Source organism: Sinocyclocheilus grahami, unplaced genomic scaffold (genome assembly GCF_001515645.1).
Source record: "Sinocyclocheilus grahami isolate Dianchi unplaced genomic scaffold, SAMN03320097.WGS_v1.1 scaffold1332.1, whole genome shotgun sequence".
Taxonomy (NCBI): domain Eukaryota; kingdom Metazoa; phylum Chordata; class Actinopteri; order Cypriniformes; family Cyprinidae; genus Sinocyclocheilus; species Sinocyclocheilus grahami.
This window is the reverse complement of record NW_015506511.1, coordinates 46,201-72,865: the sequence shown is the minus strand read 5'-3', so window position 1 is coordinate 72,865 and position 26,665 is coordinate 46,201. Positions and strand designations below refer to the sequence as shown.

General features: G+C 36.7%; 1 protein-coding gene across 1 annotated transcript in view; it reads left to right on the top strand.

The window, feature by feature from the left end:
- The window catches only part of LOC107569312 (protein phosphatase 1 regulatory subunit 14B-like), a 33,498-nt gene that overhangs the window by 4,952 nt on the left and 1,881 nt on the right, over window positions 1-26,665 (top strand). Inside the window, exons 2-3 of the mRNA XM_016255376.1 lie at window positions 25,930-26,013; window positions 26,134-26,166. Of these exons, the coding sequence (XP_016110862.1) occupies window positions 25,930-26,013; window positions 26,134-26,166 (117 nt within the window). The remainder of the gene's footprint in view (window positions 1-25,929; window positions 26,014-26,133; window positions 26,167-26,665) is intronic.

Sequence of the window (26,665 nt, the reverse complement as noted above, 5' to 3'; positions counted from 1 at the left end):
GTCGGGAATTTTATCATGATTTATCGTCAAACCGGAAAATCGTTACATCCTTAATTTGAATACTTCAGTTTCTCACCTGCTATTGGCTGTCAGGCACGTGCCCCTCCTGGTTGCACCTGTGTGAGAGTGTGTGTGTGTGTGCTACATGTCTCTGCGTACATGTATGTTTTTGTGTGTAGGGGAAAGAACAGGTTTAGACATGTCTGTAATGTTGACGTCACAGTCAGAATACATATAAATAAACAGCTTTGCATGTCCGTTAGAGGTTTGCAAAAAACAAAATGCACATTTAATCTACACTACCGTTCAAAAGTTTGGGGTCAGTATTTTAATTTGGTTTTTATTAAGCAAGGATGAATTAAATTGATCAAAAATGAAAGTAAATACTTATTTAGTGACAGTAAATTGTTATTTTAATCTGTAAAAATACTTTACAATATTACTGATTCATTGTATTTGTGATAAAATAAATGCAGACTTTGTGAGCATAAGAGACTTCTATCAAAAACATGAAAAAAAAATCATATCAGACCCCAAGTTTTGAATGGCGGTGCACATAACTCGTAAACCGTACCCAGAGTATTTCTCTGCATGTGTCTTAAAAGATTCTCTGTTGTTTACTGGCAATTGATTTTTCATGTCTGAGGTCACTCCCTTTAAGTAAACACAGTTTTCTCAGAATGTATGTAGAAATTATGAATCATTCAGCTGAATAATTATGCCACATATTGCCTGCAGTTATTTGGATGTCATTAAAAGGGCCAAACCTTATGTTTTCATATTTTAATGATTCATATTTCATGATTTGTCATGTTTTGACATGTATTTACTTTTGCAGAAACATTTGATTTGTTGTTTATATTATATGTTATATGTATTTACCTTGATAAATTTTAAGTTTTGATTCATTTTAATTCATACATTTACCTTATAACATTAGATGCACTTTCTTGATAATCATATCATGCCCTGTGTCCACATTCACATATGGTACATCCAAAAGAGTAGAAGCAGTTTATGGTGTTTCCTTTTAGACCTTTCAGTTAATGGGTTAGTTCACCCAAAAATGAAAATTATCCCACAAATTATTCACCCTCAAGTCGTCCTAGGTGTATATGACTTACTACTTTCAGACGAATCCAGTCGGAGTTATATTAAAAAGTCCAAAAGAAGTTAAATAAAAAGCGCCCATCCATAAAAAAAGTGTCTCTCACAGCTCTGGGGGGTGAACAAAGGTCTCCTGTAGCGAATAGATGCGTTTTTGTAAGAAAAATATCCATATTCAAAACGTAATAATCACTTTAATGTCGCTTGCACCAACAGTTGTATATGGAAACAGCTCCGGGCTGATGACGTATGAGTTCAGCATTGCGCATGCGCCGGTGAGTCTCGTGAAAACCAACGTTTGTTAACAGGAGCAAAGGAAGCAAAGTTTCCTTACTTTAGCAAAGGAAAACCAGTCTCCTCTTGGCTTATATCGAAATCATCTGACATTCTTCTTTACAAATCCTCGTTTTGTACTTCTAATAAGTGACCGTTGTTTTGTTTTGATCTCTCCCTTGTGCTTTCACGTTCGTCACTTCTGAGCGGCGCATGCTCAACTCCGACGTCCTATGTCATCCTCCCGGAGCTGCTTCCGTGTACAACTGTTGGCGCAAGCTACATTAAAGTGATTATTATGTTTTGAATATGGATATTTTTCTTACAAAAACGCACCAGTTCGCTACAGGAGGCCTTTGTTCATGCCCCGGAGCCTTGTGAGACACTTTTTTTTAATGTATGGGTGCTTTTTATTTAACTTCTTTTGGACTGATGCATGCAACACCTGCTGAGTGGCATTAAACAGTTTGAAAGATCAAAGATAATTTTTAATATAACATCGACTGGGTTCGTCTGAAAGAAGAAAGTCATATACACCTAGGATGACTTGAGGGTGAGTAATTTATGGGCTAATTTTGATTTTTGGGTGAACTAACCCTTTAAGTGTCAAGAAACATTAGTTGTTACAGTTTAAAATGTACAAACGTAAAATTTAAATAAGGAATTTAAAGGTAATGAATTTAGCTAGAAGCCAAAACTCTGCCTATCAAGTGGATATAGCAGTATAAAGATGTTGTTTTATAATGTAGTAGCATGTCCCAATATTTGTGCAATTACTTAATTCTCAAAAGTATGGACTTCCCCATCACCAATGCTATCATTTGTTCTTAGTATATAAGTGTGAATTTTGATGCTGTCATTGTCTTCATTTGCTCAACATCTCATTCGAATTTCTACCGTTTACATAACTGTATATTTACACACCCACTAATCCCAGAATCTAATTACAGAGAGGGAGAGGTGAGTATACACACTAATTCTGATTGAGTGGTTATTTGCCTTACTAACCTCACTGCAAGCTTAAGAGTTGGCAACCTCTCAAATGATCTCCAGAAAATCATCTTGCCTGTTATAAATGATCTACGTTCTTTTCTTGAAAAGTAATCCACAAACCATTTTAAATGGTCCTCAGTTATGGACAGAGAGACTTCTTGATCTCAACATGTGCCTAAGGATGTCTTCAGTTCTTGCCTTTTCGGTCAGTCAGTCAGTGATCGTTATGTAAAATGGCTCTGGCCTGGCTGGAAATAGCTGTCCCTTTGGTACACATCCTAATTCAAGAGTAGAGGATTCAGCAACGTGAACTAAGATAACTTCTGCAGACAGACATACTGTCTGGCTTTTTAGCTTGTTTATAATCCAGTTTAGTAATTCTGTGTTGCTTCTGAAAGGTACTGTACATTGAAGCCAAAAGAGCTTAATAGTGATTAGGGCTGTGCAATTATTTGCATGCGATTGTCATGCGCATCTCGTCAGTAAAGCCGGTTCCGTGATTGGTAGTAAATCTCCATCACCTGCTTTCAGATGGAACGACTTTTTACTACACAGAGCCGTAGTTCACTGACAATTAGGCCAGTAAAGCCGCATAATCGCAGATGAATCGCATTCAATTATGAACGCGATATTGCCTAGCTTGTCGTGAACTACGGCTCTGTGTATTAAATGCCGCTCCATCTGAAAGCAGGTGATGGCGATTTACTACCAATCATGGAACCGGCTTTACTGACGAGATGCGCTTGACAATCACATGTGATTAATAGCACAGCCTTAATAGTGATATTGCGCACTATTGTTTGATCTTAGCCATGGGTCACAAATGCCTAGTCAATTTGTGCAGTTAAATCGTTGATCTCATGTTTCTTCCCTGATTTTTTTTAAATATCTTTAGCATGCCATGCTTTAAATAGAGTAGTATAGCCATACAAATTCAAAGGATGCCTTTAGCCATTACAGCAGATTCTTGTATGAGTGTCCATCATAAGCTTGGCATTTTCAAGATATTAAGTCAAAATAAGTTTTTTAAAGAGATTCCTGCCTTCTGTTCCATTCCTCTTCCTCATGCTTTTTTTTAACAACTTAATCTTGTCACCTGATGTGCTGATTTTTTTTAAATATCTTTAGCATGCCATGCTTTAAATAGAGTAGTATAGCCATACAAATTCAAAGGATGCCTTTAGCCATTACAGCAGATTCTTGTATGAGTGTCCACCATAAGCTTGGCATTTTCAAGATATTAAGTCAAAATAAGTTTTTTAAAGAGATTCCTGCCTTCTGTTCCATTCCTCTTCCTCATGCTTTTTTTTTAACAACTTAATCTTGTCACCTGATGTATGTTGAGTTTGTGATTGTACATGTGGCTAATGTGTTTAGAGAGCTGGAGGGGGCATGTGAGATGGCCTTCAGCTTGCCATTAGACCTCTAAATTAAACATAAAAATAAAAAAAAGTCTCTTTCTGTCAGTTCTCATCCTGTTTTAAACATCCAATCTCTACATCAGAAACCAATACGCAGGGCTTGGACTCTACTGTGACATCACCAGCTGTATATTAGGTCAAAGGGTGTAGTCACAGCAATATATTCCCTTTAGTCTTTTAATGATGGCGCAACACTTTCATTAGTCTGAAGGGTTTTGTGATAATTACCGCTAGAAACCTGTAATTACATAAACTAGAGCAGTGGAGCACAGTGACATTTTCCTATTTCCCTCTTTTCGATTTCTAGCTTCATGTAAAGGCTGGTTTCTTTTCAGTGTTTTTGCTGTTACTAAAATCTCTTGTTAATGGAAGTGCCCTGTTTTGGAAGTACTTGGTAGATTAGTGGAATTGTGGGTGACTCGGAGTGAATTAAACGTTCAATCAAGTATGAATAGAAATACACATGCACAGACATGCACACACACAAACTTGCAGGCGCCCAGACTGAATATCCTGAAGTGCTCTAATCTAGGGAATATGATGAATGCTTGCCTGCTTTATTCCGCTCCAGAAACGACAGACGAGAGAGAGAGAGAGGCTAGCAAGTCTTGCCCTGTTGATGTTTCTCTTTATCACCTCTGCCTTTTCTCTCTTTTCCCCTCCAACATGTTCTATCTTTGGAAAGAATGACCACATAGCCAGGTTTATAAAGACTACACAGCACACGAGGACGCCTTTGTACACCGTATTCGATTCAAGGTCTCGTGATGTTTTAAAATTTAGCTCATATCGTACATCAGTTCTGATTTTTGAAGCCCGTTTTTCTAACACAGAACTTTTTTTTTTTCAGCCAAACTCCTCTGACCCAAAATGAACTGAATTACTTTGTGAAATTTTAAACCACTATTTTAATATTTAACAACACATCTGCATGTTCACGATGTTGGTTAATGGCCACTTTTGATTTGTTTTTATTCTAAAATTCTTTATTATTTATTGAGGCCAGGAAATAATTTTCTAACAGCTTTGAAATAAATATGCTATGTAAATATTAAAGTTGTTTAAACACACACAAGTGTTTTTAAAGAGCATAATGTTACAGAATACAAAAATTTAAAACGTTAAATAGAGGTTATTATATATTTACTTACCACACTCTATTGCTGAATAATCAGACATGTACTTTTGGTTGCACATATCCTGAAAGAGAGGATGCCAGAGATTCTAAATGATTAAGGGCGATGAATTCAGACTGAGACAAAATATATTGCTTGCTTTCTAGCAGTCTTAAATCTCTAGCAGTTCTGTGGGTTTGCCAGTCGATTAAGCTTATGGACTGATTGTGATTTCTTTAATTGTGTAAGGTCATTATTGTTTATCTTAATTAGGCCTCTCTGCTTGTCACAGACTCAACAATCCATCCAGTCACTGCAGTTCTTACATTTTTCTCTCTGTCACTACAGACTCTCTCAGTCCATCCGGACTCTTTTCTCTAATGGCTGTTTGTGAGTCTCCTTTTCTTATATTTTTACTGCTTGTCAAGAAGGAAGTGGAAGGTCAGATGTGTAGTGATCTGTTTATTTTGTGTTTGTGTCTGTGTTAAGATGAGCTCCCGTATGATTTGGTCTCTTTTATAAAGCATGCTCTCCCTCCCTAGGGGTCATGGTATTCGCTACACAATGTGATCATTCACAGACACTCTGAGAGTAATTCATTCATTTCATAAGTGCCCTGTTTTGGAAGTACTTGGTAGATTAGTGGAATTGTGGGTGACTCGGAGTGAATTAAACGTTCAATCAAGTATGAATAGAAATACACATGCACAGACATGCACACACACAAACTTGCAGGCGCCCAGACTGAATATCCTGAAGTGCTCTAATCTAGGGAATATGATGAATGCTTGCCTGCTTTATTCCGCTCCAGAAACGACAGACGAGAGAGAGAGAGAGGCTAGCAAGTCTTGCCCTGTTGATGTTTCTCTTTATCACCTCTGCCTTTTCTCTCTTTTCCCCTCCAACATGTTCTATCTTTGGAAAGAATGACCACATAGCCAGGTTTATAAAGACTACACAGCACACGAGGACGCCTTTGTACACCGTATTCGATTCAAGGTCTCGTGATGTTTTAAAATTTAGCTCATATCGTACATCAGTTCTGATTTTTGAAGCCCGTTTTTCTAACACAGAACTTTTTTTTTTTTCAGCCAAACTCCTCTGACCCAAAATGAACTGAATTACTTTGTGAAATTTTAAACCACTATTTTAATATTTAACAACACATCTGCATGTTCACGATGTTGGTTAATGGCCACTTTTGATTTGTTTTTATTCTAAAATTCTTTATTATTTATTGAGGCCAGGAAATAATTTTCTAACAGCTTTGAAATAAATATGCTATGTAAATATTAAAGTTGTTTAAACACACACAAGTGTTTTTAAAGAGCATAATGTTACAGAATACAAAAATTTAAAACGTTAAATAGAGGTTATTATATATTTACTTACCAAACTCTATTGCTGAATAATCAGACATGTACTTTTGGTTGCACATATCCTGAAAGAGAGGATGCCAGAGATTCTAAATGATTAAGGGCGATGAATTCAGACTGAGACAAAATATATTGCTTGCTTTCTAGCAGTCTTAAATCTCTAGCAGTTCTGTGGGTTTGCCAGTCGATTAAGCTTATGGACTGATTGTGATTTCTTTAATTGTGTAAGGTCATTATTGTTTATCTTAATTAGGCCTCTCTGCTTGTCACAGACTCAACAATCCATCCAGTCACTGCAGTTCTTACATTTTTCTCTCTGTCACTACAGACTCTCTCAGTCCATCCGGACTCTTTTCTCTAATGGCTGTTTGTGAGTCTCCTTTTCTTATATTTTTACTGCTTGTCAAGAAGGAAGTGGAAGGTCAGATGTGTAGTGATCTGTTTATTTTGTGTTTGTGTCTGTGTTAAGATGAGCTCCCGTATGATTTGGTCTCTTTTATAAAGCATGCTCTCCCTCCCTAGGGGTCATGGTATTCGCTACACAATGTGATCATTCACAGACACTCTGAGAGTAATTCATTCATTTCATTTTGATGTAACGCTCTACAGTCTAAGTTAATTGTGTAATACATAATGATAGAAACATATTTTTTAATAAAAGAGACCAACAAAAGATTGAATCCTTTCTCTCTTATAGCATTGCTGTTGTTTTAATTAAGGTAAAATGTCCCTTTTTTGCTGTAATGAAAGGAAAAAGTCCTGCTTACGCCTGTGTGTATTCGTCAGTGTGCTAGTGTGTGATGAGAGTCAGCGGGTGTGTGGAAATACACCCCCACCCCTCTCTGGTCCACTTCAGCCCAGCCAGAGGACTCTCTCCTGGGGCGGCATGTGTCCCTAGTCCTCCTCTCCCAGCCCTCTGTCAGCACCACTACTGTCTGTCATAATGTCAGACTGCAGCCAGCACTGAGAATAAATCATTAGGACAGCTCTGTGTGTGTGTGTGTGTGTGTGTGTTTACATGAGATAGATCAGAGGTTAGTAAAGTGAGCTGTATGAGGTGGAGATTGACTGAGGACACACTTCTGTAGGTTTTAGGCTTTATGAGACTTAAGGGCATTTACTTTCTCTCTTGTCTCTCCCCTTTTAGTTTAGAGTTCATCTGGATGTCATAATACTATTTGCAATAGTATGTATTATTACAAAAGACCTCAGGAAATGGATGTTGTTGAGCACAGTTTTGTGTCTTTCTTGCTGAATCACTACAGTCTTCATATAGCAGCTTATTTTTAACGTAAAAGCGGGCACAGCCATTTTAAACTTGCATTTTAACTTTAAGCAAGGCTTCCGGCGTCAGCCACTTCCAGTTGTTTTAATTGTACAAACTGGTAATTTGTTATATTATTATAGACTGCACTGTTATTTCTAGTTATTTACCCATTGACATTAATCAGGTTAGAAGCCTTATTGAATTTAAAGGGGTCCTATTATGCTTTTTCACTTTTTGAATTTTAGTACGTGTGTAGTGTGTATGTTTGGGCATAAAAAAGATCTACAAAGTTACAAATCTCAAGGTCCACTCCAAAGGGAGATATTTCGTAAAAAAAAACAAAAAACAAACACTTTCAAGAACTACAACGATTGGCTCGTTTGGACTGCAGAGTTGTTTTCCGGGGTTTTGTGATGTCACAAAGCGGTCCATTAGAATATCATTAAAATAATTCCTGCCTACGGAAATTCGAATGGTTATGGGGTGGGGAGGGTCAAGGTCGTGGATAGAATGCTTGGTTGAGTGCATCAGACAAGACGACGACGACGAAGAAGTGCTGCTGCAGAGTTGGTGCATCAGAGAAAACGAAGAAGAAGAAAAGCTGCTGTAGCGTCAAGTTTTTGCCATGTCAAAGAAACACAGTTTTTTTCATAAATAGCTGACAGTTCAATGCTGGACAATGATGTTATCTGCAGAATTTACTCTTCGATTATGAGACTATGGTATAAATAAATTAGCCACTCCAAAGGGAGATATTTCGTAAAAAAAAACAAAAAACAAACACTTTCAAGAACTACAACGATTGGCTCGTTTGGACTGCAGAGTTGTTTTCCGGGGTTTTGTGATGTCACAAAGCGGTCCATTAGAATATCATTAAAATAATTCCTGCCTACGGAAATTCGAATGGTTATGGGGTGGGGAGGGTCAAGGTCGTGGATAGAATGCTTGGTTGAGTGCATCAGACAAGACGACGACGACGAAGAAGTGCTGCTGCAGAGTTGGTGCATCAGAGAAAACGAAGAAGAAGAAAAGCTGCTGTAGCGTCAAGTTTTTGCCATGTCAAAGAAACACAGTTTTTTTCATAAATAGCTGACAGTTCAATGCTGGACAATGATGTTATCTGCAGAATTTACTCTTCGATTATGAGACTATGGTATAAATAAATTAGACTGTTTAACAGTTTCACTGCAATTCATGTTATAATGTTAGAATTAAAGAACAATAAACATAATACATATTACCGTTGCACTTATCTGTACATAGTAAATGCACTTATTTTTAAGCGGTTGCTGACATCGTATCGAAAACGTGATTTAGCCAAAAAAACAACAATAACATTACCACTCTAATATGTCTTGCAATATCCGTTCATGCAAAGGTTCTGCGCGATCCTCTTGTTTAATATTCTCGGGGTCTGAATTCGGCTCAAATTGATATGGCAATATTGACGCCATCCTTAACTATACCGGAGCAGACGGAACTTGCTGCTTTGGCAAGGGGTGTGGCAGTACTGAAACACCGTCTAAGCTGTTCGCCAATCACAACGCACTGGGACAGCTAACCAATCACAACACATTTTGTTTTTCGGAAGGCGGGCCTTCATCAAACCCAGAACTAATCATGCCGTTTGTGCCAGGCTGGGGAGAAAGGTATTTTAATAATGCAAATTATGTGAAAAATAATGAGTAGACCTGTCATGATAAGTTTTTGTTGTGCGATATATTGCTCCAGAAATAATTGCGATAAGCGATATTATTGTAATTTTAAAGACCATTTTATGCCACTGAATATATAATCATAATGCAACAGCATAATAATGCAAGAAGGCCTACACACTTCCAAATGACAACAAACTTTTTAAGAATATATAAAATTTTTTAAGAATATTTAGATCATGGAAATTAAGTATCAAAATATTAGATACATTCCAAAACCTGAATAAATAGTAAATAAACAATTTCTAACAAAAAGTGCAAAGTAACAAGTAGAAAAATGCACTTGTATGGAGAACAAAAAATAAGACACAGGCGCAAGTGAAATTTACAAAACATGGTGACATAAATTTTTAAGTAAATATAATGTGCGATATATTGCGTCACCAAAAATGATCGAGGTCATGTACATTACATATATTGCGTGATAAGTCGATATATTGATTATTGCAACAGGGCTAAAAGCGTTTTTCGAAATGCCAAGCATGAGAGCATATTCTAGTACACCCTCAAAACAAAATCAAGACTTTGTAAAAGAGCATAATAGGACCCTTTTAACATGCATGAAAATGTGGCTGAGGGATAGACGGTCTTTACAATAGCATGCACTGTATAAACTTCCTAGATCATGTAATTTTCACAACTCACAACTTAAACTTAAAACTGTTTTATGGAGTTTTGGTAAATTAAGTGTTTTACTCAGAGAGATGTTTCGTCAGCTGAAAAGTCGGCATGCTGTTAAACAACATTACAATCTATTGACCGCACTACACTTCTATCCCTCACAGCCTCGTTTTCATTCCTGTCAAAAATTAAATATGATGTTAACCTGACTAAGGTCTATTTTGGTTAATGAATCAGAATTCTTGCACATTCACTGGAAACAGCCTACGCCCATGTTGAAAAGTAAGGTGAATAGTAGCTTGTTTTATTTAGTTGACCGTAGAATGGTGGGCAGACTGTATCTGTTTCTGTGGCACTGGTGATATTGTTGATTTTGTAACTTTTAAACCATTAATCTCCAACCTCATGGAGGATAGAAAATGTATATTAACATTTTAATTGATAAACTCGGATTAAACACTATTTTTTAAATGTTTTCCATTTGAAAACACGGAAGAATTTCTCGTCTTGTAAGCATTCATTCTTCAATGTCATCTTTTCCCCCACATATCTTCATGCAAAGCCTGTTTTGTGTTAAACTTCCTACACTTGTTGATCTGAACTCTTCACATTTTTGGATTAGCCAATTATTGCTACGCATCTTTTAAAGACTCAGCTGTGTCTTGTTCCTTATCTCTCGAACAGCGAAGACATCAGCTATGTTCACCATTACGTCTCTTTTCTCAGTTATCAATGTCATGCCAATCTTAAATAGTTTTATCCACACATGCATTTACATACCACACGTAGACCACACATCATGAAATGGATCATCTTTTCCCCCTTTCTGCATATTGCTTTTTCAGCCCAGGATGTGGGTTTTACCAACAGATAAAATATCTAACGGAAATACCTGAAATACTCCTCCGTTTATGTTGGATATAGTTGTGCAATGATGAGAGCTGTTGAATGTGCACACCTGGACTCAAACATAATTTGTCTCCTGGGTAATATTAAGCAACTTTTTGCATATGCTCACAGTACAAGACTGAGAGAGAGAGAGAGAGAGAATGTGTGGGTATAAAGGCTCTTGAGTGGAACTGATTGTCTAATGTTTACTCATTTCCTTCTTCCTGTCTGATCACAGGTTCTCACTCTGTCTGTCTTTATCCTCTTTATCTCTGTTTTCCCCCTGATCTTATCAGTTTAACCAACTCATGCAGAAACCCCTCCAGTCATCAGCCACATGTAGAAGTGCTGGCACTTGAATATGTGATCAGATATCAGGCATAAATATCTCTGTCAGCGCTGAGCAAATGTACACTTGCATCAGAGTGTAAAGAATGTAGAACATCATGTGCTCCGATAGATGTGACACTTCATACTCACCTAAAGACAAAACTTTGTTAAAATGTTAGGTGAGATTAGGGTAAAATGTGTCATTAAGTATGCTCTGTCTGTAACCCCTTTAATCTAACAAACTTTGCATACTTTGTCATATAATTACCTTATATCTATGGGTTTATTAATATACAGTAGCACATTATAAAATACAGTAATAAACAGGAAAACCAGTGTCAGTGTTGCAGAGTTTTTCAAATTCAAGAATCAGTAATTTTAATTATAATTACTTAAGTTAATAATTTCAGTTTTTAACTTTAAGGCAGCTTGGTGTCATTAGCTGGGTTTCCATCCAAAGTTGCGAATTTAACTTATGTGCAAAACTGTTATATCACATAAAACATTTAAGAATAAGCACCGTTTCCATCCAAAGACAACAAAATTGTCACTTCCTGATAAACTGGCACTAAATATCACATAAGAAAAGTAGGAGAAACTACTGAATATAATAATTTTCATATATGATATTTTTATATTAATATTTTAACATATATAATAACATTACTTGCGCCTCAGAGTGAGCAGAGGAAACACAATAAATGCAGTCATTGCCTTTGGAGGTGGATGCTGCTGTTTGAGAAAGCAGTTGTGTAAGACAGTTCTGGGAGGCAATTAGGCCTGTACAGAATACTTTAATGACAGATTTTGCTCTGGCATTTAAGAATGACCATAACAACATTTCAGATGCTGTGCAATGAGATCGATCTGTTGGTTAGTCAGGTTATGCTGTCCCATCGTGCAAAGTCACATGACTTTATTTGATGCGCATGAAGGAAATAATTCTGCAAATGTGTTTACATCTCCCATTATTCGCATCAATCCTTTAAAAAAACCACCTCAAGCGAGGGTAAAAACTTTTTTGCAAATTAAGGGATTTTTCGAAATTGCTGTTTCCATCCAAGCCATGGTGCTCTCACACCACACATCATATTCCCACGCAGTGAAAAATAGGCTACATCGCAAGCAAAGAGGAAACTGACAACAGTCAGACAAGACAGAGTAGGTAGAGCATATTCTAGTACACCCTCAAAACAAAATCAAGACTTTGTAAAAGAGCATAATAGGACCCTTTTAACATGCATGAAAATGTGGCTGAGGGATAGACGGTCTTTACAATAGCATGCACTGTATAAACTTCCTAGATCATGTAATTTTCACAACTCACAACTTAAACTTAAAACTGTTTTATGGAGTTTTGGTAAATTAAGTGTTTTACTCAGAGAGATGTTTCGTCAGCTGAAAAGTCGGCATGCTGTTAAACAACATTACAATCTATTGACCGCACTACACTTCTATCCCTCACAGCCTCGTTTTCATTCCTGTCAAAAATTAAATATGATGTTAACCTGACTAAGGTCTATTTTGGTTAATGAATCAGAATTCTTGCACATTCACTGGAAACAGCCTACGCCCATGTTGAAAAGTAAGGTGAATAGTAGCTTGTTTTATTTAGTTGACCGTAGAATGGTGGGCAGACTGTATCTGTTTCTGTGGCACTGGTGATATTGTTGATTTTGTAACTTTTAAACCATTAATCTCCAACCTCATGGAGGATAGAAAATGTATATTAACATTTTAATTGATAAACTCGGATTAAACACTATTTTTTAAATGTTTTCCATTTGAAAACACGGAAGAATTTCTCGTCTTGTAAGCATTCATTCTTCAATGTCATCTTTTCCCCCACATATCTTCATGCAAAGCCTGTTTTGTGTTAAACTTCCTACACTTGTTGATCTGAACTCTTCACATTTTTGGATTAGCCAATTATTGCTACGCATCTTTTAAAGACTCAGCTGTGTCTTGTTCCTTATCTCTCGAACAGCGAAGACATCAGCTATGTTCACCATTACGTCTCTTTTCTCAGTTATCAATGTCATGCCAATCTTAAATAGTTTTATCCACACATGCATTTACATACCACACGTAGACCACACATCATGAAATGGATCATCTTTTCCCCCTTTCTGCATATTGCTTTTTCAGCCCAGGATGTGGGTTTTACCAACAGATAAAATATCTAACGGAAATACCTGAAATACTCCTCCGTTTATGTTGGATATAGTTGTGCAATGATGAGAGCTGTTGAATGTGCACACCTGGACTCAAACATAATTTGTCTCCTGGGTAATATTAAGCAACTTTTTGCATATGCTCACAGTACAAGACTGAGAGAGAGAGAGAGAGAGAATGTGTGGGTATAAAGGCTCTTGAGTGGAACTGATTGTCTAATGTTTACTCATTTCCTTCTTCCTGTCTGATCACAGGTTCTCACTCTGTCTGTCTTTATCCTCTTTATCTCTGTTTTCCCCCTGATCTTATCAGTTTAACCAACTCATGCAGAAACCCCTCCAGTCATCAGCCACATGTAGAAGTGCTGGCACTTGAATATGTGATCAGATATCAGGCATAAATATCTCTGTCAGCGCTGAGCAAATGTACACTTGCATCAGAGTGTAAAGAATGTAGAACATCATGTGCTCCGATAGATGTGACACTTCATACTCACCTAAAGACAAAACTTTGTTAAAATGTTAGGTGAGATTAGGGTAAAATGTGTCATTAAGTATGCTCTGTCTGTAACCCCTTTAATCTAACAAACTTTGCATACTTTGTCATATAATTACCTTATATCTATGGGTTTATTAATATACAGTAGCACATTATAAAATACAGTAATAAACAGGAAAACCAGTGTCAGTGTTGCAGAGTTTTTCAAATTCAAGAATCAGTAATTTTAATTATAATTACTTAAGTTAATAATTTCAGTTTTTAACTTTAAGGCAGCTTGGTGTCATTAGCTGGGTTTCCATCCAAAGTTGCGAATTTAACTTATGTGCAAAACTGTTATATCACATAAAACATTTAAGAATAAGCACCGTTTCCATCCAAAGACAACAAAATTGTCACTTCCTGATAAACTGGCACTAAATATCACATAAGAAAAGTAGGAGAAACTACTGAATATAATAATTTTCATATATGATATTTTTATATTAATATTTTAACATATATAATAACATTACTTGCGCCTCAGAGTGAGCAGAGGAAACACAATAAATGCAGTCATTGCTTTTGGAGGTGGATGCTGCTGTTTGAGAAAGCAGTTGTGTAAGACAGTTCTGGGAGGCAATTAGGCCTGTACAGAATACTTTAATGACAGATTTTGCTCTGGCATTTAAGAATGACCATAACATTTCAGATGCTGTGCAATGAGATCGATCTGTTGGTTAGTCAGGTTATGCTGTCCCATCGTGCAAAGTCACATGACTTTATTTGATGCGCATGAAGGAAATAATTCTGCAAATGTGTTTACATCTCCCATTATTCGCATCAATCCTTTTTCGCACAAGTAAAAAAACCACCTCAAGCGAGAGTAAAAACTTTTTTGCAAATTAAGGGATTTTTCGAAATTGCTGTTTCCATCCAAGCCATGGTGCTCTCACACCACACATCATATTCCCACGCAGTGAAAAATAGGCTACATCGCAAGCAAAGAGGAAACTGACAACAGTCAGACAAGACAGAGTAGGTTGCTTTTGGTATGAAACAAAGTCTCAGCTTTTAAATAGTCATTTTTATGAAATTCGAACAAAAAATACAGTTTTGAGGCTCTTTAATGTGTTGTGACAGATCGCTGTTGCGCCTCAGTTCAAGCAGCACGTGAACTGATCATTTCTTCCTCTTTACTAGTTATAGCATAAAATAAACATGAATGAACATCAGAAGGTATCTTGCTTGCTTACTAAATACTTCGATACACACCATTTATCAAATTCAAGTCCATCATCGTTAATCTACTCTCCTGTCTGGTTTCCTTGTCGAACAAAATGGCAGATTAGGCGTTATGATTGGTCAGATCACCTGTCAATCAAACAAACCTTAATGTAAATCAAAATCAATTAGGCCTTAACTCTTTCCTCGCCATTGACGAGTTATCTCGTCTTTTAGAAGAAAACGCTTCCCTGCCAAAGACGAGTTTTTACGGCTTTTCGGGTTTTCACGTTTATACACTCTGGGGCGCTATTACACATCTTCTGAATGAGTACAAAACCTCCCCGAAAAAAACCCACACGTGAACAGAATGGAGAAACTAGCGATCTCTTATGTAAACAGATGCATATGAAAAATAATGCGATCATCAGCAATGGACACCATATAAATGAAAACTGCATAATGTTACGAAGTAAAATGTTGATCCAGGAAGTGGTATATGTCTGTGCAAGCTTTGGAGGTATTGATGGAAGCGATTTACTGGATGTATGCTTTGATAATCGTACTGAATATTATCCAGATGTAGTTTTTGATAAAAATTTGATTTTCTCACCTTTTTGCTCAAAATAATGAATTTTTCATGAAACCTACCTATATTCAGTTGTTGATAAAAAAAGAATGCTTTAAGCTAGAATAAAACTGAGTAGAGGCTCTGATCTTTATTTTGGTGTATTGCATAATCAAATATTCATATAGCAAAATATACTGGAGGTCATCAAATTTGAGTGAAAGAGTGGCGGGGAAAGAGTTAATGTAATAGAATCTTTTCTGACCATGGCTATGTTATGTTCTATCCAATCTTTTAACTTCATTATCATAATAATGTAATCTGGTAACTTTTACAATATACGTAATACAACAATGGCATGTGAGGTAACTATCTGCAAATCACAAGAAAGCCTAAACTCCACTTGTGGGAATTACGTATGCACGTAACTAGACGTTCATATATTTAAAAATGTTTTTTTTCTTCCTTCTTTACAGGTACATAAATCTGTGTATCATCAGCATAGCAATGAAACGATATGCCATGTTTATTAAAAATAGATCCAATTGGCAGCATATACAATGAAAACAAAGTGGGTCTCAAAATGGATCCTTGCGAGATCCCACATGTAAGAGAGGCCGATGATGAAAATTTCCCCAGGGTAACTGAAAAGGTCCTATTGGTTAGGACTTAAACCAGTTTAAAACAGTACCACGAATCCCTACCACCCGTTCAAGTCGAGCAATAAGAAATTCATGGTCTATGGTGTCAAAAGCTGCACTAAGGTCAATTAACACCAAAATTGCAGTATCACCAGAGTCCACTGCTAGCCGAACATCAAGAACTTTCAAAAGTGCAGACTCTGTACTATGATGCTCCCTAAACCTTGACTGGAAAACTTCAAATAAAGAATTCTTATTCAAAAAAGACTGCAGTTGAATAAGGATAGCTTTCTCCAGCACCTTTGATTGAAAAGGCAGTTTTGAAATAGGCCTGTAATTTGCGTAATCCGTTGGATCCAATTTAGTATTTTTATTTAATGGTTGTACTACAGCATGCTTGAAAGATGCAGGAACAGTCCCTGATACAAGGCAGCTATTATTAATAAAATGCTAGGCCCAACTACATCAAAAGTTTGTTTGATTAGTCTTGATGGAACAACATTAAGAGGGGAATCCGATGGCTTCAATTGGTCAACTATTTTACCCAAGGTAGAAAGTTGACAATCAAAAGCAGACAAAGCAGTCATCAATGTATCTCTTAAACAGAATGATGTTATAAGTCGAGCAATAAGAAATTCATGGTCTATGGTGTCAAAAGCTGCACTAAGGTCAATTAACACCAAAATTGCAGTATCACCAGAGTCCACTGCTAGCCGAACATCAAGAACTTTCAAAAGTGCAGACTCTGTACTATGATGCTCCCTAAACCTTGACTGGAAAACTTCAAATAAAGAATTCTTATTCAAAAAAGACTGCAGTTGAATAAGGATAGCTTTCTCCAGCACCTTTGATTGAAAAGGCAGTTTTGAAATAGGCCTGTAATTTGCGTAATCCGTTGGATCCAATTTAGTATTTTTATTTAATGGTTGTACTACAGCATGCTTGAAAGATGCAGGAACAGTCCCTGATACAAGGCAGCTATTATTAATAAAATGCTAGGCCCAACTACATCAAAAGTTTGTTTGATTAGTCTTGATGGAACAACATTAAGAGGGGTAGAAAGTTGACAATCAAAAGCAGACAAAGCAGTCATCAATGTATCTCTTAAACAGAATGATGTTATAAAAAAAAAGGAATTATTATTGAAAACACATTTGTCCTGTCCTCCAAAAAAACCCAAGTATAGATTAGCATAATCAGGAGCCATAGTGGCCCCCATGGCCGTGCCCTCAATCTGTAAATAATAATGATTTTCAAATAGGAAATCATTTTTAGTGAGTACCATTTCAGCCATTTCAATGATAAATTTGGTTGGAAGACAATCATCATCACGCAAATCAAGAAAATGTTTTAGAGCCAATAGACCTTCATGATGTGGAATATTGGTATATAATGAGGTCACGTCCATATAGTTGCCAATATAACATCCTGATGAACATTTTGTATAGTTGCTAAACATTGCAAAAAATCAGCTTAAGGCATAAGGATGATTTACAAAAATACATGCTTGACATCATCTTTTATTAAACCTTCTGGAACACTGGTGTACTTGGGTAAATGCTTTCATAGTTGTGATGTTTTTCCATATATTTTTTCCGTTGATAGAACTTAACCCTGAATATTGACTGCATTAACTCAAATATTCACATACAAAGGATATTTAATTACAATTTCTGTACAATGCTTGGAAAAATGTTTATCTAATGCTCTTGTCATTATTTCAAGTTATGTCTGGCACCTCAAGGGCTCCCACTAGGGAGACCATATTGCCATCATCCTCATCCTCACTGATGAAGACAGCTGTGTAATATAGGTCAATGTAGCGCTGAGTCCAAGACCCTCCTGTTCTCATAATGTCACTTCAGATTCACCATGACCGCAAGAGATATGTAGATGCTCATACACTCTTATGCTGAATTATAAAGGTCACATGAACACAGACACGCATTTCCAGACATGAATGCAGTCATCCATAAATCCAGGGTAGACATGTTCTGACTAAAGCAACTCAACACACCTGCACATTGACCGACACGATGACTCACATGGACACAAAGCAATTGGTCTCAAGCTCAGACAGGCCACAGACCACCCACTGTCCTTTCACTGACTGTCTGATGAATATTAAACACAAAAATGATGAGCTGCCTGAAATTGCCAGTTCCATTCAGATTGGCTGGAAACAAAGTTACTTCTAGGGAGACCATATTGCCATCATCCTCATCCTCACTGATGAAGACAGCTGTGTAATATAGGTCAATGTAGCGCTGAGTCCAAGACCCTCCTGTTCTCATAATGTCACTTCAGATTCACCATGACCGCAAGAGATATGTAGATGCTCATACACTCTTATGCTGAATTATAAAGGTCACATGAACACAGACACGCATTTCCAGACATGAATGCAGTCATCCATAAATCCAGGGTAGACATGTTCTGACTAAAGCAACTCAACACACCTGCACATTGACCGACACGATGACTCACATGGACACAAAGCAATTGGTCTCAAGCTCAGACAGGCCACAGACCACCCACTGTCCATTCACTGACTGTCTGATGAATATTAAACACAAAAATGATGAGCTGCCTGAAATTGCCAGTTCCATTCAGATTGGCTGGAAACAAAGTTACTGCTCCTGCAAAGTCTGGTCCTGCAATGTACACATGCTCATTACACAGTTTTTGTACATATGACATGTACACTAATCTTACTGACTCCAAACTTTTGGATGGTTGTGTGTATATATGTGGCCCTGGTCGCTGTTACTTGAGTAAGTAGTTAGAATTAAATTGTGTTCCCATGTGTCTGAGTTGCTGACAGCACTGTTTGATTTAGGATTATTTAAAGAATAACTGGGAGGTCATACACAACAAGTGTACATTGAAAGTAGAGTATTATGCATGTAAATTACATATTTTAACAATATACAACAACAACTTATCTTTCTGGCTGTAGTAAGTGTAAAAGTTTAGGATCTGGGCTGGAAGATGCGAAATGTCACAGGTTCAACATAGATAACTAAATTATTGTTTGAATAATTACTGCCAAAGACGAGTTTTTACGGCTTTTCGGGTTTTCACGTTTATACACTCTGGGGCGCTATTACACATCTTCTGAATGAGTACAAAACCTCCCCGAAAAAAACCCACACGTGAACAGAATGGAGAAACTAGCGATCTCTTATGTAAACAGATGCATATGAAAAATAATGCGATCATCAGCAATGGACACCATATAAATGAAAACTGCATAATGTTACGAAGTAAAATGTTGATCCAGGAAGTGGTATATGTCTGTGCAAGCTTTGGAGGTATTGATGGAAGCGATTTACTGGATGTATGCTTTGATAATCGTACTGAATATTATCCAGATGTAGTTTTTGATAAAAATTTGATTTTCTCACCTTTTTGCTCAAAATAATGAATTTTTCATGAAACCTACCTATATTCAGTTGTTGATAAAAAAAGAATGCTTTAAGCTAGAATAAAACTGAGTAGAGGCTCTGATCTTTATTTTGGTGTATTGCATAATCAAATATTCATATAGCAAAATATACTGGAGGTCATCAAATTTGAGTGAAAGAGTGGCGGGGAAAGAGTTAATGTAATAGAATCTTTTCTGACCATGGCTATGTTATGTTCTATCCAATCTTTTAACTTCATTATCATAATAATGTAATCTGGTAACTTTTACAATATACGTAATACAACAATGGCATGTGAGGTAACTATCTGCAAATCACAAGAAAGCCTAAACTCCACTTGTGGGAATTACGTATGCACGTAACTAGACGTTCATATATTTAAAAAAAAAAATTTTCTTCCTTCTTTACAGGTACATAAATCTGTGTATCATCAGCATAGCAATGAAACGATATGCCATGTTTATTAAAAATAGATCCAATTGGCAGCATATACAATGAAAACAAAGTGGGTCTCAAAATGGATCCTTGCGAGATCCCACATGTAAGAGAGGCCGATGATGAAAATTTCCCCAGGGTAACTGAAAAGGTCCTATTGGTTAGGACTTAAACCAGTTTAAAACAGTACCACGAATCCCTACCACCCGTTCAAGTCGAGCAATAAGAAATTCATGGTCTATGGTGTCAAAAGCTGCACTAAGGTCAATTAACACCAAAATTGCAGTATCACCAGAGTCCACTGCTAGCCGAACATCAAGAACTTTCAAAAGTGCAGACTCTGTACTATGATGCTCCCTAAACCTTGACTGGAAAACTTCAAATAAAGAATTCTTATTCAAAAAAGACTGCAGTTGAATAAGGATAGCTTTCTCCAGCACCTTTGATTGAAAAGGCAGTTTTGAAATAGGCCTGTAATTTGCGTAATCCGTTGGATCCAATTTAGTATTTTTATTTAATGGTTGTACTACAGCATGCTTGAAAGATGCAGGAACAGTCCCTGATACAAGGCAGCTATTATTAATAAAATGCTAGGCCCAACTACATCAAAAGTTTGTTTGATTAGTCTTGATGGAACAACATTAAGAGGGGTAGAAAGTTGACAATCAAAAGCAGACAAAGCAGTCATCAATGTATCTCTTAAACAGAATGATGTTATAAAAAAAAAAGGAATTATTATTGAAAACACATTTGTCCTGTCCTCCAAAAAAACCCAAGTATAGATTAGCATAATCAGGAGCCATAGTGGCCCCCATGGCCGTGCCCTCAATCTGTAAATAATAATGATTTTCAAATAGGAAATCATTTTTAGTGAGTACCATTTCAGCCATTTCAATGATAAATTTGGTTGGAAGACAATCATCATCACGCAAATCAAGAAAATGTTTTAGAGCCAATAGACCTTCATGATGTGGAATATTGGTATATAATGAGGTCACGTCCATATAGTTGCCAATATAACATCCTGATGAACATTTTGTATAGTTGCTAAACATTGCAAAAAATCAGCTTAAGGCATAAGGATGATTTACAAAAATACATGCTTGACATCATCTTTTATTAAACCTTCTGGAACACTGGTGTACTTGGGTAAATGCTTTCATAGTTGTGATGTTTTTCCATATATTTTTTCCGTTGATAGAACTTAACCCTGAATATTGACTGCATTAACTCAAATATTCACATACAAAGGATATTTAATTACAATTTCTGTACAATGCTTGGAAAAATGTTTATCTAATGCTCTTGTCATTATTTCAAGTTATGTCTGGCACCTCAAGGGCTCCCACTAGGGAGACCATATTGCCATCATCCTCATCCTCACTGATGAAGACAGCTGTGTAATATAGGTCAATGTAGCGCTGAGTCCAAGACCCTCCTGTTCTCATAATGTCACTTCAGATTCACCATGACCGCAAGAGATATGTAGATGCTCATACACTCTTATGCTGAATTATAAAGGTCACATGAACACAGACACGCATTTCCAGACATGAATGCAGTCATCCATAAATCCAGGGTAGACATGTTCTGACTAAAGCAACTCAACACACCTGCACATTGACCGACACGATGACTCACATGGACACAAAGCAATTGGTCTCAAGCTCAGACAGGCCACAGACCACCCACTGTCCATTCACTGACTGTCTGATGAATATTAAACACAAAAATGATGAGCTGCCTGAAATTGCCAGTTCCATTCAGATTGGCTGGAAACAAAGTTACTGCTCCTGCAAAGTCTGGTCCTGCAATGTACACATGCTCATTACACAGTTTTTGTACATATGACATGTACACTAATCTTACTGACTCCAAACTTTTGGATGGTTGTGTGTATATATGTGGCCCTGGTCGCTGTTACTTGAGTAAGTAGTTAGAATTAAATTGTGTTCCCATGTGTCTGAGTTGCTGACAGCACTGTTTGATTTAGGATTATTTAAAGAATAACTGGGAGGTCATACACAACAAGTGTACATTGAAAGTAGAGTATTATGCATGTAAATTACATATTTTAACAATATACAACAACTTATCTTTCTGGCTGTAGTAAGTGTAAAAGTTTAGGATCTGGGCTGGAAGATGCGAAATGTCACAGATTCAACATGGATAACTAAATTATTGTTTGAATAATTACTCTTATTTTATTTATTAACAGCACTGTTTGATTTAGGATTATTTAAAGAATAACTGGGAGGTCATACACAACAAGTGTACATTGAAAGTAGAGTATTATGCATGTAAATTACATATTTTAACAATATACAACAACAACTTATCTTTCTGGCTGTAGTAAGTGTAAAAGTTTAGGATCTGGGCTGGAAGATGCGAAATGTCACAGGTTCAACATAGATAACTAAATTATTGTTTGAATAATTACTCTTATTTTATTTATTTATTTTTTTTACAGAGATGCTATTCATTCACAAGTGAGAAATGTGTGTAGCTTAAAAATTACACATGAAAATGAAATTGCACCACAAACCTTTGACTTGAAACCATGATCAAAGGCACTTCCTAATAATAAATCATAGAAATCTCCTTGTTCTCTCATTTCTGTACTGTTCTGCCTTTTAACTTCTGTTCTAGTTTCTGTACTACTCTATAGCTTGCTCTTGAAATGTGTGTGGTACATCACATATTGTTGGCATTTACGGTTATTGCTTGTGTGATGTTCCTCATTTGTAAGTCGCTTTGGATAAAATTATCTGCTAAATGACTTCATATAAATTTGATCATACTCGTAAACATTAAAAAAATAATCTGTATCAGTCTCTAGTGAGGTACTTAACCCCTTTACCCAGGGGTCTGTGCTTCTAATAAGTAAGTTGCTTTGGATAAAAGCATCGGCTAAATGACTAAATTACTCTCTAGTTGATTGTGAGAACCTTTTTGGTTATATTTAGTTTATTCCCTGTTTTTTGCTCGACTTTTACTCTTTTTATATTTTTCCTTGTCTCTCTGAGTGACTAGTAGCACATGGTGCCCACATGTTGTGCCTTGCATTCTTTGTCTTGGTGTCCACACACACATACACTCTTTCACATTCCAGCCCCTATCAGCCAGCTCTAGTGGTTCTTACAGCTCATTCGCTCCTGGTTACTCATGCACCCTTTAGTTGTATGTGCACTACATAGACACGAATTGAAGGTTTGTTAATTCAATACAGCAATTAAAGCTTCCATTCACATGTGACGGTGCCATGGCAATATCAGTGTGCCTAAATGAACTGAAGTGTGTGTGCTTGTGTTAGAGAGAGAGAGAGAGAGAGAGAGAGAGAGATTTGGGCAAGGGGTAGTCGGGCAGGTGCAATGACAGCTGGTCTGGGCAGCTCAAACCAAGGGGGAGCGAAAGAGTGCTGAAAAGATGAAGTACTGATAGTAGCATTGAGCACAAGAAAGAGAGAGAGAGAGAGAGTTTGAATGGAAAAAAAGCATCAGCTCTAGAAATAGGCCTGTTTTTGCAAGTGCCTTTTAGTTTTCCATTGTGAAGCAATGGGCAGTTTTATGTTCCTCGCTTCAGTGCTTGTTTCTCTTGACAGACAATATTTTAATATGCCGTATGAGTCACTGCAGCAAAACCACAATGAGCTTATGTGTGTTCATAAGGCTTGTGAGTGTGTGTGTTCGGAAGAGGAAGATAAAGTGTGTTTTGGAAAAGGCTCTGATTGAAGGGGAGAGGGAACGTGAGAGAGAAAAGGGGGGTGGGGGTGGTACAAGTCTTGTGAAGACCATTTATAGCTTTGTGGAGAGAGAGACATATTAACTAGTCTTTACTGAAAGAGACAACTTTATAGAAAGAAACCAAATTTGGAGGCCTAAGGAATGAGACGAGAAAAATACAGCAGCGTATAATTGAGGTTTGGAGCCTCCACTGGCACAGCTGGATTTTTACTCTTGAAAACAGACCTAAACTCACATAGGAAGATAGTGTTTGAATTCGAATTTAAATCAGGGTTTTGATTTGAATTAGAGCTATTAGGAAAGTTGGTCGTGAGAAAGATAGAGACAAAGGCGTCTGACTTCAGAAAGAGAAGCAGACAGATCTGTTTCATGGCCAGTGCCCTGCCAATAGCCCAAGGCCGAATATGTGAACTGGACTGATATAAATAGCCAAACACGGCAGTAAAACAAACATGCGTATCTGAATCTGTGCAAAATCACATTTGGTCCCAGACATTTTGTTGCTGGATCACTGTATTCAATTTCTCTTCTCTTTTTCAGCCTTGATGTTCTGTCATGCTCATGATTAGATGAAGCTAGAACTTCCCAGCTTGGATGTGTAAAGTTGGATGTATCATCATCACATCTTTAACATATTTAATCAATTAATGTCAGTTAAGATTGTTAGAGTCAATTAATGACATCCTCATCATCAAACAGTAGATTTATTTTAAGATGGATGGGCAAGCATCAGGATTAATAGCAACATCAGACTAGATGTAAACAGCATGCTTGGACAAGTCGATATGGAAATACATATTTTAGTAAACTTTAATTCCAATTTTAATCCTTAGTTTAGAATGGGGGAACATTTGTTTGTAATACTGCTACCAAATCAGACCCAAAACAACAAATGTAGAAAAATGTTCAAAGGTTTGGGATCAGTACATTTATTTTATTTTTATTTTTTTTAAAGAAATTAATACTTTAATTCAAGGTTGCATTAAACTGATTAAAAGTGACAGTAAAGACATTAGTTACAGAATATTTCACTTTCAAATAAATACTGTTATTTTAAACTTTCCATTTACAGAAGAATAGAGAGTTTCTACAGAAATATTAAGCAGCACAGCTGTTTTCAACATTGATAATAATAATAATAAGTCTTATTTGAGTTCAAATCAGCATATTAGAATGATTTCTGAAGGATCATGTGACACTGAAGACTGGAGTAATGATGCTGAAAATTCAATATTTCCACCACGGGAATCAATTACATTTTAAAATGTTAAATTGCCTTAGTATTTCACAATGCTATTGTTCTTATTGTATTTTTTATCAAATAAATGCAGACATGGTGAGCGTACTAGAGCTCTCTCAAAAACATTCACAAAAATCTTTCTGACCAGACCCAAGCTTTTGAACAGAAGTGTTTGTAACTATATTAGATAAGCTTCACAAGTTGTATGCTTTTTGTTTGTAAAAAATTAACACCCAAATAAATAAAAAAGTACACAAGCTAGACATGAAGCACGGATCTTATTTTTACGTTTACATTTAATCATTTAGCAGACGCTTTTATCTTGACACACTCCAGTGACTAACATAACCATCATTCCCCTAAATGGTGAGATTCATAAATTCCACTGAAGTGAATGATTAAGTGGGAAGTAAAGCAAATTGAAATCTTAATCGAATTTTCTTCTCTTTGTGCTGATCTGCAAACAAAATGGATAACTTTATTGTGTGTGATGTTATGGTTGAGGCCAGAGGCTGACTTTTAACTGTTTGTGTGACACAAGAGATACCCCTAGTGGTAAAAGGGCAGCATTTCACCGACCTTCATCAACCCTGTTGGGGACTTAACAAGGAACTGCTATATTTCTGCCTTAAAGACAGATCCCCAGTCTTAACTCTAACACACTTACACACACACACATTCCAGAATCATCTGTGCAACCAGCGTCATTGCTACTCTTTCTTCACTGGGTTTCTTTTCCCTCCGTGAATACAGCAGCATTTATTAAGAGCTGTAGGGCATTTCTGAGAATAGTTGTGTAATTTCCAGTTAGCTGTTTCTTCTTGGGGGGTATTTGAATATAGACGTATCCTTGATGCAAATAGATAATTTCCTTTTACTTCATGTGTGACAGGAGGAGGCGATTCCAGAGCTGGAGATTGATGTGGATGAACTGTTGGACATGGAGGATGATGTAGACCGTGCCGCAAGGGTCAAGGTATCCTTCTCAATAATTGCAGATTCAGTATTGTATTACAATTACAATTTCTATTACATCTTCAGATTTTAACATATTTTTACATTTGAATGACATTATTTTTCTCTTATTGTCCAACAGGAACTGCTGGTAGACTGTTATAAACCTACTGAAGTGAGTACATTATCTCATATCTAAGAGCAGGCAAAATATGCACATATTGGTAGCAGAATTAAATTAGACAAATCTATTTCAATTTTACTCATTTAAACAACATTAAGCAAGGAATAATTGACGACGGGCCATTGAATTATTAGAAAATAACGCACACCCGAGGTGGGGATGCGGCCACGATGTGAAGCAATGCGAAGTTACACCTCAGGGTGTGCATTACTTTCTAATAATTCAACGGCCCGTCATCAATTATTCCGCTTATACTACGGTTACCACTGCCTGGAACTGCTTTAGCTGTGCGCTTCCCTGAAAACAATTGCTTACCTTAGAATGTTCATCAACCAGTCAGATTCCAAGCATTCAACAGCCCCGTATAATTCTGTTAGTAATGGGTGTACAGTTTTAGGACTTATGCCTGTTATAATTATGTGGAAATCTGAAGTGCTAACTACCCACCTCTCTGCTAATTTGTTAAAAATCGTACTCCGTTTTTTCCCCG